The 17,026-nt window shown below is 40.6% G+C and overlaps 1 protein-coding gene across 7 annotated transcripts in view; it reads left to right on the plus strand.

The window, feature by feature from the left end:
* KCNK2 (potassium two pore domain channel subfamily K member 2) overlaps positions 1-17,026 on the plus strand; it is a 231,297-nt gene that overhangs the window by 70,373 nt on the left and 143,898 nt on the right. For 4 of the 7 annotated variants that reach the window (XM_004275241.3, XM_049702844.1, XM_049702873.1 and 1 more), the window contains exon 2: positions 3,064-3,374. In XM_004275241.3, the coding sequence (XP_004275289.1) occupies positions 3,064-3,374 (311 nt within the window). Of the gene's footprint in view, positions 1-16; positions 167-466; positions 603-3,063; positions 3,375-17,026 lie in introns of those variants that run through there. The other 3 variants (XM_033438007.2, XM_033438008.2, XM_004275240.3) reach the window with 2 other exon arrangements.

A 17,026-nucleotide genomic window follows, 5' to 3' on the forward strand; every position in this document is an offset into this window, starting at 1 on the left:
GAGTACAATGGCGTGTTTGTAAAAGCTTCAAGTCCGTCTTTTTCAAAAAAAAAAAAAACCCAAAAAACAAAAACAAAAACAAAAAAACCCCAAAACATTGTGAATGCTGCATGCCTCATGCTTCCCAGCGCCTCGCGGGAGAGACCCGGCCATAGAGCAGGAGAAGGTGAGACCCCCAGGTACCCTCTTCCCCACCTCCCGCCGCGGGCTTTCAGCCCCAACCAGTCCGGGGAGGGCTGCAAAAGCCCCGCCGGCAGCAAGCGGACGTTTTCCACCTTCGTTTCCCGTCCAAGGTGTTGGGTCATAATCTGGGGTTGGAGGCAAATCTATCCCCGGATCCTCTCCTGGCTGCTTCTCCCCACTCTCCCGCTGGTGCCTGGGGGTTTTGCATCTGCCTTGGGTATGGGTTTGGGACACTTGGGGGAGTTTCCGAAGGAGGAGGAGGGTCAGCTCTTGGGAGTAGCCGATGGGCAGGACGCATGGTGACCCTGGTCACACTTGTTGCCCGTTGCGTGGTGGTATAGGCAGTGGTGCTGAAAAAAGCTCATTTCTCCTGGTATTGAGTCGTCAGTTGTGGCCGGGAGCGAAGAAGACATACCTGGGTAAGGATGGGAGACCAGGATTAAGAGGACTCTGTGAGGTGCTGGAGGCAGAGAAGGGAGGTAGTGATGGTGCCGGGAGAGTGTGTGGAAGGGGTGAATCTTTGATTCCTTGTTCTAAGGAGCTTCTCTTCATGATCATACATCAAACGACGGGGAGATGGAAACCCAGAGGGTACCCCATATTAGACCGAGGGGAAAGGCTGTTGTTTTTTATTTTGGTATTTCACTAGTTTCTGCCCATTCTGTCCGCCAAATATGTATTATATATATTTCTGCTAATTAAAAAATAAGGCAATAGCTTAAAAGAATTAAAATCCATCAGGAAATGTATTAACTTAATAACATACAGCCACAATCTTAAAAAAAAAAACCTGTCCCCTTTCCCCCAAAGCATGTTATATCAATAATACCTTAGTTTAGCACTGCAGTCTAGGAGTAGGATTTGGGAGCATCAAGGTAAACAGTCTTGGTGTTTTCCAGTTCCGCAGACCAGAAACCAGTGATGTGAAAGATCAGAAATATGAGAGCACAGAGAACGCTTGGAAAGCTTCCTTCAGAGAGATAATATGGAGCTTCTATGTGATTTTCTGTTATTTTTATTCCAAAGATGGCTTAATTTTAGATTATGACCTTTATTTTTCACTGAGACTCACTAAGCAGCTTGCAGGTGGGGTGGAGTGGCTAGACAGCAGATGACAGTGATTTTAGCTGTTATCAACATTTCTGTTAAAATGTTTCAAAAAATTAAAACATTAAACATGTATCCAGTGCTAATTTTGGGTGAAGTTGCCTTTATGAATATCACGTGTGAAAGGCGTCTGCTAGTTTGTGGCTTTATTTGGAGCAGCTGACTGTATCAGGAGGAAAATGTGTACATACTTGTTATAGCAGGTTGAACCATTGGAAATTGCTGAAATGAGCTGTAGGTATGTGGAATCTCCGCTTGGAGACAGGGGTACAGTTAAGTCATCAGAGCTCCGACTTCTCCTCAAAGTCAGAACCATTCAGAGTTTTGCTGATTGAGGAGCCCTCTTATCTGTCATCATTATACAACACTGCTTACTTAGGTCCGGTGCTTCACGTAGCTTTGCTTGCAAAGCTTCTTTCCGATGGGCAACAGATGATTTATTTTATGAACTCCAGCTCTGGTAGTCCTACATTTAACTCACAGTGGTAGTCAAGAGGGCAAGGTATGTAGCCCTGTGAAAATCGACACTTCTTATTTTCGAGTAATTTCAGGTTCCTGTAGGGTATTTGGGTGCAATTTCATAGATTATTTCTTATATACTTACTTAAAAGTGTCTTTTAGATTAGGTTATCATTTTATTAAACCTGTATTATATACACTAAAGTAATTTTACTTATATCTCTAACAATTATGTATGTTAACTTGATTATTATGGTTGAGTTTTTTTAAATCTCCCATCTTTCAGCCATTCTATTACCCCTTTTGGTTCAGTGTTGCCTTTCCAATTCTGTAGTAGATGGCTTATTTTCCCCTTAGCGAGTGGAAGTCTAGTATCTCTTGAATTTTCTAAAGGAAAGCCATTAATGATATTTTTGAACAGCTGAGATGAATAATAAATGGATTTAGAGTCACCTCAGAATATATGGGAATTTGTAAGAGAATACATAAATCCACTCTAATGGAGCAATTAGCTCTGTACAGAGCATGTAGGGTCTGAGGTGTGAGACAATGTTTTTAATTGTTTTTCTTGATAATTTCACTGTTGAAATGGAAGGAACTTGTCATCTCGGCTGCACCTATGATTTTGTGCCAGAATGGGTAGAAATACTTTTGTTTTTTTTAAAGATGTCCGAGATTGACTAACAAAATACAGACAGTGATTAATCATGAGCCCACTTTGGAGGACAGCAAAAAGAAATGATTGAGCTACTGAGTGGTTTATTTGCCATCATGTTTTACCAGATAATTACTAACGTTCTACTTCGAGCAACAATGTTTGGATCGCAAATTCACTTACAATACAATTCCTTTATTATAATGAATTTTTAAATAAAAATAGATAACGTTCTTTACACTGATGGCTTGTGGTATAGAGTGTTAAGTTCTTGAGAACAGGAATAATCCATTAGCCTTCTTTATGAGCACTGAAATATCTAGCTTAGTACCATCAACTCTTAGGAGTTCTGTAAATGTGTTGACTAGCACGTTGGACAGATATAAATTTTGAAATTAATTAGGAAGCCCTCGCATTCTTTTTTTTTTTTTAAAGGTTCTTAGTCCGCTTCCTGTTTTTTTCCTCCCATTGGAAACCCCAATAGCAGCAGAGAGCTAAGACCCAGCCCCTTTCCCTTGAACCCTTATATACTTCTGGTGTAGGCTCTGGAGCTTCCACCAGGAGAGCAAGTTCAGTCCACCTTTGCTGACCCCTGAAAGAAGCCGAGCCAGCCCCCTCTAACCTCCTTCAACCTAACCTCCATTCTCTATTGTTGGCAGTGGCGGCCCCTGACTTGCTGGATCCTAAAACTGCCGCTCAGAACTCTAAACCGAGGCTCTCGTTCTCCACGAAACCCACCGTGCTTGCTTCCCGGGTGGAGACTGACACGACCATTAATGTTATGAAATGGAAGACGGTCTCCACGATCTTCCTGGTGGTCGTCCTCTATCTGATCATCGGAGCCACAGTGTTCAAAGCGTTGGAGCAGCCTCACGAGATTTCCCAGAGGACCACCATTGTGATCCAGAAGCAGACGTTCATTTCCCAGCACTCCTGTGTCAATTCGACTGAGCTGGACGAACTCATCCAGGTAACTGGCACCCAGGAGTTGTTATTCCGTTTCCTCTGTGGGCAAAGACGAGTAAGAATAAGAGGCGATAACTTAGTACTAGGCCCTCCTATGTGCCTGTGGGGTCCTCTCCCACTTTTCTCCTTAGTGTAGACCTCTTGGCCACAGTTTCTTTTTCTCTTTATTGCACTCCCTCCCTCTTTTCTTCTTTCTGCCATCTTTTCTTCTTCTTTATTTCTCCCACTCCCTGCTGCTTCTCTTCCTCTTCTGCTCTTGTGTTTCTCTGTTTCTGTCCTGTTGTCACCCTTCTTTCTTTTCCTTTGCCTTGTCTTAGAACTGCCAGTGGACAGTTCTGTTAACACAGGGTTACCTTGCTGGAGGCCCTCAGGGTTAGAGGACCACTGCCGACTGAGAAACTTTGCTGTGGCAAGTGAGGGGAAAATATAAGGCGGAAAAGCGCAGTAATCATGGCAATGGCTATTATAAGATAGAAAAGATGAGTTTGTGGTGGATACATCTCATGGCTAACAAGCCATAGCTCACTTCTTTAATCTAGCCAAAGCATAACTCTGATAACTGCCTTTTTTAGGTGTCTGGGGAGAAGTGATTAATCATTGCTTCTCTAGACCCCAGCTAAAAGCAATTTACTAGTAACACAGAAAAATGGAGTTTTTGAATAAAAACTAATTTAGTTTTAATTTAATAATACTGTTCTCTCTAAAGCAGAACAGTACCCTTATGGAAAAACATTATTAATCCCAGAATGATTTAAAAATTTCAGTTAGACTCCTTGGAGATGGCTATATTTTTGTTGTAGATTTCTTTTGTTTAAAACAAATCATTGGTCCAACCAAGAATCTTCGTCGAGAAGAAAGCCCTAGAATTTTCTTTCAAGGAGAGATCTGACTGGTGGAAACATTTTAATTGTACATATATTCATTTTCCTATAGAGCCTATTTTTCTTACCAGATTTATGTCAAATGGGATTGAAAACAATCTGTGAGCCATCAACTGAGCAGTTTCTTCCTCATCTTATGTTTGGTTTTACATCATTTGAGTGAGTTGGAATAGTCGATTGCGGGAAGAAATTATTATTGATTTTTATCCAGTTTCTTGTTCTACGACCTTTCCTCTTTTATTCCCTCTTGCCATGGATCCCCAAATGCTACCTCTGTCCTCCATAGCCCTCTCTATTTTTAGAATACACACGCAAGTTCTAGGTCAAGTCTTATTGAAAGCTATCAAAGCGAGTATTCTCTGATCCTCATTTAGCTCCTACCACATTCAGACACTTCTGCATCTCACCTATTTGACTTAAATTTTGGAAAGGTTCTTCAGATAATTAGATACTGAATTCCCTACTGTTTGTAGGTGATGGTGCCATTTTCAGTACTGACAGTGAACCTGCCAACTAATATCAGCAGTCCAGCCACCCCATTGTCTGTTCCTGCATGAGATCACTTCCACTTCACTCTTAATTTGTGCCCATCATCCTTAGAGGTACTAAAAATCTTTAAAGAATCCCACTTCCCTTGGGTTTTAGAAGAAGAGCTCTATGTTATTTTGGTGGAGGGAGCATGGAGTCGTGGTAAAAGCCTAACCTGTGGGATTCGATAGGACGTTTTAAATTCCATTTGAGTACTTTCCTAGAGGTGTCATCTTGAACAAGTAATTTTCCTCTCTAAGCTTTAGGTCTAGCTAGAATGAGGGAAGAATACCTATCAAGTAAGGTTGCTGTAAGGAGTAAAGAGATAATCCATGGAAGGCATTTAGGTGCTCAAGACGTATTAGGTTTATTTGCTGTTGTTGTTATTTTTCCTTCTCTGCTTATCTCTTAATTGGGTGGAAGCATCTGATTCAGGTAATTGCATACTTACTTTCTCAAGTGAGGTTGTTTGTCTTGGGCAGGAAAAAAATGCTACATTGTTTTTGGAATGAACAAACGGAGCTCAATATATGACCTAATTATTTTTCTTTTTGCTCTACACAGGCAATCCATTTTAGCTTTATTAATATTCATTGCCGATTGAGTATCTTTGCTTCTTAAAAAATCTTAAGGATTTTGGTGCTTATTGGGTGTTTTTAAACGCAGAGGTTTGCCTGTTATTTATTGTCATATCACTCACCTTTATAACCCTATGGTTTTAATAAATTATTTTTTTCTCTTTGAACATAATTTCTTCTTGTAAAAGAAATCTTTATAATGGCATGGCTCCAGGGATCAAAGTCAGTGTCTAAATAGGGAGGAGAGCAAATGAGCCAGGAATCATATATTAGAATTACATTTCATTTGTATAGTTCTCATAAATTGCCAAAGTGTTTTTCCCGTGTTTATTTTCCCTTTTAATCCTCCCTTAAAACCTCATGAGCGGGTATATTAGGCAGAAATATTGCAGCATTAAGGATTAGGAGGCTAAGAAACCGAATGATTTACCCCAGATAGTATCTTTAGGATGAGAGTTCAGGTCTTCAGAATCTTGGTCTGGCTTTATTCGTAGGAGTCTCCACTCTTCCAGGGCTTTCAGTGCTGAGGGGAAAACAGTTGGAGAAGTTAGAAGTTCAGCCCTCATGCTGGTGGAGAAGGAATTCTGGATTCCTTTTGTGAATAGTGGGCAAAGAGGAGGAAGTGGCTAGTCAGGCAGTAAGGCCAACGTCAGGTACAGTTAACCTAATCTGGCCTCCAGTTATTAATTACACCTCTGGGTGGGTGATGGTAACCTCATTCCATGCTGTGGTTGTATCACAGGGTATCCTAGGCTTGGGGGCAGGGTGGGAGGGGTGGGGGGGGGAGATTGGGAAATGGAGCGTTAAGGCACATGAGAGCAACTTCCTTTTCTGCTATCGAGTCCCATCGTGTGTGTTCCATCTAAGTGCTGTTTGTTTTTTTAAAATATTTATTTGATGGTACCCGTCTTAGTTGCGGCACGCGGGATCTTTGTTGCGGCATGTGGGCTCTTAGTTGCAGCACACGGGATCTAGTTCCCTGACCAGGGATTGAACCCGGGCCCCCTGCTTTGGGAGCATGGAGTCTTAACCACTGGACCGCCAGGGAAGTCCCTAACTGCTGTTTTTGACAAAGACCCTCTAAGGCAAGATTGAGGTGGTGGCAGAGATATCAAGACAAAGAGAACTTTTCTGGGATGAAATATTTTGAAAACTTTGACTTTTCAACTTCCATTACATTTGTTAGTGTGATGCCAGTACAGAAAAATATATGGAAACATTTAAGTTTCAAGAGTCATGAATACCATTAACAACAGCCAAATTTTAATGAGCGCTTACTATGTGCGAGGCACTATTTTAACCCTTTCCATGTATTAGCTCCTTTAATTCTCTTAAACAACCCTATGAGGTATGTGCCTTATTATCTATATTTAACTTAGGTGGAAACTGAGTCAGAGAGAGCTAATTTTCCAAGAGCTAATTTTCTAAAAGGTAGAGTGCACTGTTATTCAAAGCTAAATGGACAGACTCCAGAGCTTATGATTTTAGTTCCTATATTTACTGCCTCTAAAAAAATTTAATAAACATTAAAGTTTGCTGACAAGTTCCCTAATATTCCGTATATTAGAGTGTAATAAATATCAAATTATAGTCCTCTGTACATCGTGATTTACATTATATAACATATCTCTCTCTCCATATATATGGAGAGTATATAACCTGGATTTTAATATTCTTTCTGGACAACACTTCCTGCTTTTATCCTGTTTGAATGTCATAAACCAGTAGAGGCATGGTTATGTTAGATATACCTGGTTTTAATCTAGTTATTTCCATGTTTGCTGAGTCAATTCTGAGATTAAAAAATGGGGCAAAAATCTATGATCTATACATTGATAATGAAAACATCTTACGGGAGATTTGACTTTTGTTTTATTGTTTGAGCTCTACGCCCCTGTGAGGTAGGTGGGGAAGGTATTCTATCCACTTTTTGGGTGAAGAAACTGACACATTTCACAAGGTCATGTGGTGGCCTCAGGTCTAGATCTTTGGAGTCTTCCAGTTGAGGGGATTATATTCTCTGCACTGTTCCCTCTTCTCAATTTTGTTCTTACTGCTTCATTCAGTGACATTTATTGAGCACTTCCAGTGTGTTGACCTTTGGGCTGGGTATTGAGCCAAGTAAATTGATGAGGGAAAACATGGCTTCTCTTAAGGTACTCTCTCCTTCAGAGTCAATGGAGGAGACTGCTATAAACTTAGTTATAATAGAACTACTTGCAGATTGGAGCTGGGCTACTGAGGAAGAAATTAACCACCCAGTGAGAGTTGGGAAGACACAGAAGAGGAGGTGAAAGGGAAACTGGATTTTAAGTGTGGAATCAGTGCTCTCTGGAGGAAAAATTGGAATCAGTAGATGTTCTAGGCAGAGGGCATGACGTAACTGAATTGTCTGGGTGTGAGGGGCAGCGGCATGAGCGAGTCTAACAGAGTAGAGCAAGGTCTCTTATTCCACGGGAAGGAGGTGGGCTTTACCCTAGGCCTATTCCCCTGCAGCTGAAATAGATGCGCCGTTGAGGGCATTGGTTGTATACCAGGGGATACTTGGAGCTACATGCCTTCCTAGAATGCCAATGAACTAGACTTTAAAAAAAAAAAAAGAAAAACATTGTTTTATACTAATTCTATAAGCATGTATTCATTCATATATATTTATTGAATTCTTGTTGAATTCCCTGTGCATTGTCGCAGGCACTGAAATACAGTAGAGGATAAAACACTTGAAAATTCTTGCCCTTGGCGAGCTTGCATTTTACTGGGGAAAGATGGTATGTTAGTGATAAGTCTCAGGAGAAAAATATGAAGTAGTGAAGAGGGGTGGGAAACGTTGGATGGTCTTGGTGGTTAATTTTAGATAAAGTCACTGATAAGGTGACTTTTAGATGAAGGGCGTGAGGGAATTAGCCAAGGGGCAGTCTGGGGAATAACACTCAGCAGAGGGCCCAGCATGTCCCAAAGATGAGAGCATTCCTGGCCTGCAGAGGAACAGCAAGGATGCTGGGAGGGCGTGGTAGAAGATGATGTCAGGCAGGTAATGTGGGCCAAGTCCTATAGGGCCGTGTAAGTGAGAATCAGGAGTTTGGCTTTTTAGAGCAGATGAGTGTTCTATGCTGGCTTATGTTTCACCAGGACCACTCTGGCTGCTGAGTTCAGAATAGACTGCAGGAGGCCGCGGGCAGAAACAGAGGGAACAGTTATGATGCTGTTGTAATAATCCTGGTGATGGATAAGGGGATCTTGAAGTAAGGCTGTTGTAGAGAAAGTTGTGAGATATGGTCAGATTCTGGATATATCTTGGAAGGAGAGCCAATGAGACTTACTGACGGACGGGATGGGCAGGACAAAGGTGAGGAGTCAAAGATAACCCCAACATTTTTGTCCTAAGAAACTGAAAGAATACAGTTCCCATTTTTCTGAGATGAGGAGTGCAGGGGGACCTGGATTGGGGGTGATGTCAGGAGCTTAGTTTGGGGCACTAATCTTGTCCATTAGACGGGCTTCGATTATTGAAGAAGATTCACAGGACCCCACGTAGCAGTGCTTACAGATCTATAGTATAACGTAGGAACATGGTGCAGTACAACAACAGCACCCAAATAAGGATCTGCACCACAGGCAAGGGTCATATCGCCGCATGGGGTCTGGCGGCGCCAGGAGCCAGCTGGACTTGTCCTCCCTCTGTCAGGCCATGCCAGGCCATATTGCTCTCTTGGACCAAGAACCACCAGTGTGTGCACAGAACATTGCGGGCCGGGGAGACCAAAATGGCGTCTTGGCTGGAGTTTCTGATCCCCCGCTGGTCACACAGGCGTTTTCTTGCTATATAACCAGCCTCAGTGGCAGAGCTTTCCAGGAGGCTCTCTGAGACCAGGTGCAAATCATCCATCACAATGTTATCCGTGAATAACGCTGACAAGCTGGTGCTAACCTCCCTGAAGCCCCTCAGGTCATGGTTATAAAACAGTACTCTTGATCAGAGTGTCTCATGCCTTTACTAAGGGACAGTGTTGTGTGGGTACTTTAGCCCAATGGCTCAGGCCAATTCCAGGCCAGCACAGTCAAGTTAAATTTGAGATGCCTGTGAGGACATCCAAGGGTAGAAGTTGAGTAGGATGCTGGAAATGTGAGTTTGGTCTTTGGGGGAGGGGTCAGGCTAAAGATATACTTTTGTTTTTTTTGAAATTTTAAAAAATTAATTATTTATTTATTTATGGCTGTGTTGTGTCTTCGCTTCTGTGCGAGGGGCTTTCCCTAGTTGCGGCGAGCAGGGGCCACTCTTCATCGCGATGCGCGGTCCTCACTGTCGCAGCCTCTCTTGCTGTGGAGCACGGGCTCCAGATACGCAGGCTCAGTAGTTGTGGCGCACGGGCCCAGTCGCTCTGCGGCATGTGGGATCTTCCCAGACCAGGGCTCGAACCCGTGTCCCCTGCATTGGCAGGCAGACTCCCAACCACTGCGCCACCAGGGAAGCCCAAGATATACTTTTGGAAGTCATCATTATACAGAAAGCATTTAAAGTCAAGACGTTGGATGAAATCACCTGGAGAATGAGTGCAGGTTGAGATGAGCAGAGATTCTAGTATGACCCCAGGAGCACTTCAACATGTAGAGGTTGCTGAGGAACAGATCCAAAGTCTGCGTGAATGACTGATTTACAACCTAAGATGTCAAGGATGTTCCTCTTGTTTTAGCAAGCTGTACCACTCTATGCCCCCAGACCTCTTAAGGTTTCTTTCTTCTTTGCCTGTAGGAACCCTTTAAAAGAAACATTTAAAAAGTATGTCTCTAGGCATGGGAGCCACTGAAAGTGTTTGAATAGAGGAGCCCAATTATGTTTTGGATTATGGCTCTCTTAATGGCAAATGGGATGGTTTAGCATATGAAAAGCGTGCTTAGAACTGATTGTATATGGTGGTGAGTGATACTATCTGATTCTGTATACAATGGTTTGGTGGCTGTTACTCTAGTTTGTACAAGCATCGAGGTATATTAAATATTTGGCTTCACTTTTGGAAAGCGTATGTTCATCTTTGATCATTTTATTTATGGACACAAAATCATGTTGTCATCTAAAAGGCATCTAAAAGGGCTGTCTTTTCTTATCAGTGATTTTACTTTTCCTGTTCAATGAACTTGGACTTTAGATGAATTTAGATGGATGAATTTAGACTTTAGGAACCCGATTCTAACAAAAAAATTGCCTGAAAAATATTTAAACATCCCATAAAATACTTTACGTCCTTTGGGTTAATCTCTGGAAAAAGCATTTTTAGATGGTGTAATGTGTAAACTTCTAGTAGCTTGGATTATTTTAGCAGATTATCTAGGAGTCACTTACAGGACTGGGCTTCAAGGGTGAGGATTTCTCAAGAGTGCTGTTTTCATAGTTAGAAGAGGGAGTTAGGTATCAAGGGAGGTACAGAAGTCTTAAAGAAAACCTTGTCAGTTTCCAGTTTTCCTGGGACTCTCCCATTTGCTACTTTCTTAGTAGGATAACTTATGTTTGCCTCCCATCCCAGCCCCTATTTTCATGCTGTCTTGACTTTCAGAGTGAAAGAATGAAAAGGGAAACACTTTTTCTATGTGTAAGTACATCCAGTAACAATTGAGATAGTTTCATTCACTGTTTTCTAATTATACTTAGGTTTTTATTATAAAACATAAAAGTAGTTGTCAGAAAATGATTTTGTCTCCAAAGGATATATGAAACTTAACTAGTTAATATTGGTAAAACAAATAGTAAAATGCTATATGAATATTATATATCAATAAAATATCACCCAAACTGATATGATTAAAAAGGAATATTATTTTAAAATAATGGCTAGGACACTATTTGATAGCTGGAATGGTTATTGCAGAGTGAGCGAAATTATTCTGCATATACATTGTAATACATTTAAAAATATTTTTTGGCTGACAATTTCTTTGGTCTAAACTTAAAATATGACTTAAATGTAAAGCTCAGTCAGATAGTATTAGAGTGAAGTTTGACTGTTATAGATCTGTCCATAGCAATTATGATGGTGGCTCTAAAATTCTTAAGAGTTGTACATTCCATATTTTCATTTTATCATATATTTGAATACCGTTTTGCATGTTAAGGTATATTATTTAATTCACACATCCCCTGACATGTATATATTAATTCACATTTGCAAAGTGAGGAAACTGAGGCACAGACAGATTAGGTGCCTTGCAGTTCAGAAAGAGACAAAATGGTACCTTGATTAGATTCTTCCTTGTGACTCCATCTCCAGGGTCTTTTGCTTAGATACTTACACAGGAATGTGTGTACCACAATGTCTAGTGATAGTAAATACCCAATAAATATTTAGGTCAAGGCTATATCTCTTTAAAAAGTACTTATATGTGTATTCTATTTTGTTTGGTCAGGAAACAGAGTTTCTTCTTCATCATCCTCCTTTTGTAGATAAGGGAACTGAGGCACAGAATGTTTAATCCCAGGTCACGCAGCCTTTTTTGGCTTGAGATGCTGGAAGTGGCACAACGAGCATTAGAGTTGCAGAGCTGTCATCCAGGTGACTCTATAGCTCGTTTCCATTGTTTCAAAAGGCCTTTTTAGGAGTGACATTATTTTGTTGTATTTTCTCCCTGGGATCCCCTTTAATCTAACCCCACAAACTAAATCAGATTTCTGACTTGTGCACCTAGGGTACACTTTCTTCATTTTAAGTTGCTGGTGCATCCATGCCGTAGAAGCAAAGAGCAGCAGCAGAAGATGCAGCAGGTCTGTAAATGTGAAGGCAAAATATATACTTGTGGAGAATGAAAGTACAATTATAAGGCCACAGTGAGCAACTAAAATATTATGCAGAAACCTGTGTGGTTGGGCATTAGTCATGCTGAAGCCTGAGCAGGTGAGGTCAGGGAAGGTGATTTAAAGCTGGAGGATTCTTACCTGAATGGAAGAGGTGGACAGGAGTGGAAAGAGGAAGAGCAGAGGGAAATAGTTATAAGAACACACCAAGTTAACATTCTATCTATAGGATTATAGCACTTTTACTCCTTTCTTGGTTTCTAACATTCACAAAGTATTAATAGTATCTTGTACAAAATCCAGGTGATACCAGAAGGTATCAAGAAGAAAGTAACATCTGAAATCCTTCCCTCCAGAGTTAGCCAAGACCTCTCTTTAGGCATTATACACAAATGGAATAGACTGAAGGGTGTGTGTGTGTGTTGGTGTATACACACACATATGCGTATGTCCCATGTGTGTACAGAATTGTTCACACATGGGATCACAGATGCATGCCATTTTGCCATCTCCATCTTTTGCTCACCATTGTGTAGGGTATGATTCAGGAATATTCCAAGTCTTCATGTTAGCTATTGTCTGAAGGGTTTTGACATAGAGGACCTGACACAGGGTACTAGCACTCCCCACATCCCTTGTGGTGGGGGATTTAGATTCCCTTATGGTCCTTTGGTCGAAAAGGTTCATTCTCTTAGTGATGAATAGAGGAAACCGAAGTATTGACTGAAGAGTTCAAGTATGGAGTATTGAAGAGTATAGAAGAATAGAACCTGTGGCATTGCAAAAGAGGAGAAGTACTCATCTACTTGTAGATCTTGTAGTAGTAGAACTGCTACATCCTGAAATGTTTTCATTTCAGGAAATAAATGATGGTTCCTTTCAGTCGTGCTGTTGGGATCCTCCTATTTTGTTATTTATTAAGTATTCACATAGGTTAGGTAATATCCTTTTCAGTAAGGGAATGAGATGATGTTTTCTAACTTTTTCAGCTATTTCCCTGCCTTTCATTTTTATGAACATTTGAATATCTTGGCTGAATGAAGAATAGTAGTTCAGCTAGCTTAGTATTTCTTACTCTTAACTATCTAAGGAACATATGAAACAGTGCCTCAGTTCCCTTAAAAAGGACAACTTTACCCAGTGCCTCATGACATTATGAAAAATCTGTCATGGATCTAATATTCATAAGCTTAATTTATCTAAACTCTGAATATAACCACATTTCACCTTGTACCTTCTCTTGAGATAAGCGTCTTACATTCTACTCAATAAAGTTTTTCTTTGCTCTTTTATAAAATTACATCCTTTAAGTTTTAAGCCATTTGCTTAGCGAATTTAGCAAACCAAGTCATGAAATTCCCGTCTACGGAGAGGGACACTGTCTTTTTTATCTTCATCCCCTACCGCATGTAGAATTCATTCTTCCTCACCTCTGTATGCTTTTGTAATCCGTGATATTGTGTGTCTTGGGTCTTTGCCTTTCTGGTAGTCTTGTATTTTCATCTCTTCCTTAGCACTTACAGTGTCTTCTTGATTATTTTACTTATCCTTTTTTGAACTGCTCTCTGCTCAGTTAACATTTTGAGAAGTGTCAATTAGAGCTGTGGGCAGTATTCCAGAAGAGGAGGAATCATAATGTAGCACAAGAGTGGCTTTCTGTTTTAATTCTTTCCTTGTCCTTCCCCCCGCCCCCCGCCCCGTTTTATTTCTATTACCACTCTGATGATGCCTAGTGTTTTGTATGTTGTTGTTGTTGTTGAATGATGTCCTCAGGTAAAGAATTGCAGTGACTTGAGGCGTCTTCTAGGCTACTGAAAACACTCTTTGAAGAGCGTAGCCTGGGTTATTTTCTCCCAAATCCATTAGTTTTCACTTGACAGAGATGAGCCTCAGTTCTCATTTGTGTGCCTCTTTACCCAGGCATGTGAGATTTTAAAAATTTAACTGAACATCAGGCATTTCACAGATCATGGTAGTATTTCCACACTTTGATATTTCCCTTTTTAGTGTAAAATTAAAACTGCAGAACAGATACTTAGATTTACATTTATCCCTTCAAATATATGTTTATTGTACCTACATTTTTTAAACTATTAAAACCTTTTCTTTTAGACCTGTAACCAAACATACCCATTTTTTTTATTTTCCCATTTTTACAAAGAACGTTTTTTCTCAGTCTTTAGTACGTACTTTTCTTTTTATGACTGCTTACATTTTGCTAATTAATTTTTCTCTATGTCCTTACGTACTCCCTTATAATAGCTTTTGGATTGGCGAAGCATACTTTCTCTATGCAGTAGTGCTTTATTTTTACCCTGTGATTAGTTAACTTGCATATGTGTTCAGAAATATTCTTCATGTGCTTTCACTCTGTTTTGCTTTTAGTTTTTCTCAGAAAACTCCAGTTTATTTAGAACTTACTGTTACGTATAAGTGAGAGAGCTCCAATTCGTCTGTAATTAGTCCTCCGTTTATAGTAATGTTAAGTGAAAGTGCCAATATTTGCAGACTGTTAAAAGTATGTATTTTTTCAGGGGTACCTAAGGAATCAAAATTTACCAGAGGCTTATAGAAGTAAAATGCGTTCTCTGGTGATGTAGCATTTAAGGGAGCTTTCAGAAATAAGTAAAGCAATGAATGTGAGTACTGTGGAAAGGGAGAAGAATCTCAGTAGACACTGTTACATGGCCACATGGGTTGCAGTGATGCATATTTCAGGAAAAAGAATCTTTAATTCTTAAATTTTCCATTTTTAGGGTCCCAAAATAGTTTCTTGGCTGTTGTAAAGTCCCTTTTCTACAGTTATGCATCTCTTCTTATTTTGCTAAAGCTCACTTAGAGGAGTATGGGGAGTCATCAGAAACTCGTAATTGCTAAAACAGGACATGTTCTTTTTGGGCAAATGAAAAGTTCTCCTTTCCTATCACTGTTATTCATATACTATAGAGGGTGATTTGAAAACATTTGATTTAAGTGACAGGTACAATAAAATGAACTCCACTCTCCTTGGACATATGTGCGATCGGCACAAGAGTGAAACTAATGGTACCAGGGAAGCAGATTCTGAGATTTATGGGTGAAGAGACACTGGTTTGTGTCCATTTAGACGTTTTGGTGTTAACCCCGAGAGCAGAGGTACCTCACTTCTCCTCCATATTTGAAGGGGAGTCCTTAGGGAGGCTTTGTGTTAACCCAAGTCACCACCCCATGGGTCTGTGGTGCTGTGTGTTTCCAACAGAATGATAGTGTGGTCAGGATTCACTAACAGATTTCCAAGTAAGGCAAGCCCAAATGGACTAGAAAGGAGAAACATCCTTATTAGATGGATTTAGGATTCTTATCTTTTATTTTGCAGGGGAAGTAAAGGAAAGGTCTTATTTTCCTTAAAATAGCCACGGAGATGCATACACATTATGTTCTTTAGTGAGCAGCATATTTTCACATAGCAGCATCTCAGATGATGGGGTCCCAGGTGTTTGTTGAGCAAAGAAGAAGCTAGTGAATATGGCAGAGGTCTTCTTAGCTTTGACTTTAAAGCTCGCACTAGTGCTTGTGCTTTTTTCTGGTAAAGTAGAATTTACAATGTTAATTACCTACCAGTCTGTAAGGAAATTTAAATGTTGCTGGGTGCAGTTCTGAAGTTCCTGTTGCATGAGGGAGGGGTTAGTGAGGGTTTCTTTGAACACCTGTTTTTCTCTTGCTTCTCAGGAGGTAGGCAGGCTGCTGCTGTTTTCCACTTGTCCTAGTCCATGAACAAATCATCAAATGATTTATTCCCAGTTTTTATTAAATAGAATTTTATAAGACAAAATTACATTTTGATAAGTCAAAGTAACTTATCACTCGTACAGGAAAACAAAATTGATTTGCAGCATAGTTTTGTGAATCTGAACTTTTTTGGGCATTTGGACACACACTGGACATCCTGAGTTCTCTTTCTGCATCCTCACTCAGAAGCATTTTTGCATTCATCTATCACATTCAGGTAGCATATCAGCTATTAGACAGACCTGAGGTCAGACTTACTCATCTAAAGGAAGAGGTAGTTAAAATGCACATTCATTCATTCTGCATGTAATGTTTTTTAAGAGGTGTAGTGTTTTTTTTTGTTTGTTTGTTTGTTTTTTTGCGGTACGCGGGCCTCTCACTGTTGTGGCCTCTCCCGTTGCGGAGCACAGGCTCCGGACGCGCAGGCTCAGCGGCCATGGCTCACGGGCCCAGCCGCTCCGCGGCATGTGGGATCTTCCCAGACCGGGGCACGAACCCGTGTCCCCTGCATCGGCAGGCGGACTCTCAACCACTGTGCCACCAGGGAAGCCCAAGAGGTGTAGTTTTAAGCAAGGGGAGTCATCAACATAGAACTATACTGGCAGAGTCCCGCTCTCATGAAGCTTCTATCCTAGTGGGAAGTGACTAAAAAATAAACGAAGAAGTAGCTGAACAAGATAATTTCAGGAAGTACAAATGTTCTGAAGACTAAAGAATGACCCAGTGAGATGGAATGATGGGAGCAGGGCTCCTCTAGAAGGGCTGTGTTTTCTCTGAGCTGGTGACCTTGGGATGAGGTTTGAATGACGGAGTCAGTCATGTAGAGATCTTGGGAGGAAACATTTGAGGAGGAGTAGGCAGCAAATGCAAAGGTGGGAGCATTCTTGGTGTGTCCGAGGGCCTATGCAAACACCAGTGTGGTTGGCCCATCATTCATGAGTTGAGGGAAATAGGCCAAAGCCTCATAGATCTTCATTAGTGGTCTAGGTTTTACATGCAATGGAAATTGACAAATAGAAAGTTTAAAAAGAAACAAACATAATTATATCATAATTGTGCTAGGCAAATAAGGTGGCGACTTAGGGGGATTAGAAAGATTAGTTGGAGAAATTTTAATGAA

This window comes from Orcinus orca, chromosome 1 (genome assembly GCF_937001465.1).
Source record: "Orcinus orca chromosome 1, mOrcOrc1.1, whole genome shotgun sequence".
In the NCBI taxonomy this organism is placed as follows: domain Eukaryota; kingdom Metazoa; phylum Chordata; class Mammalia; order Artiodactyla; family Delphinidae; genus Orcinus; species Orcinus orca.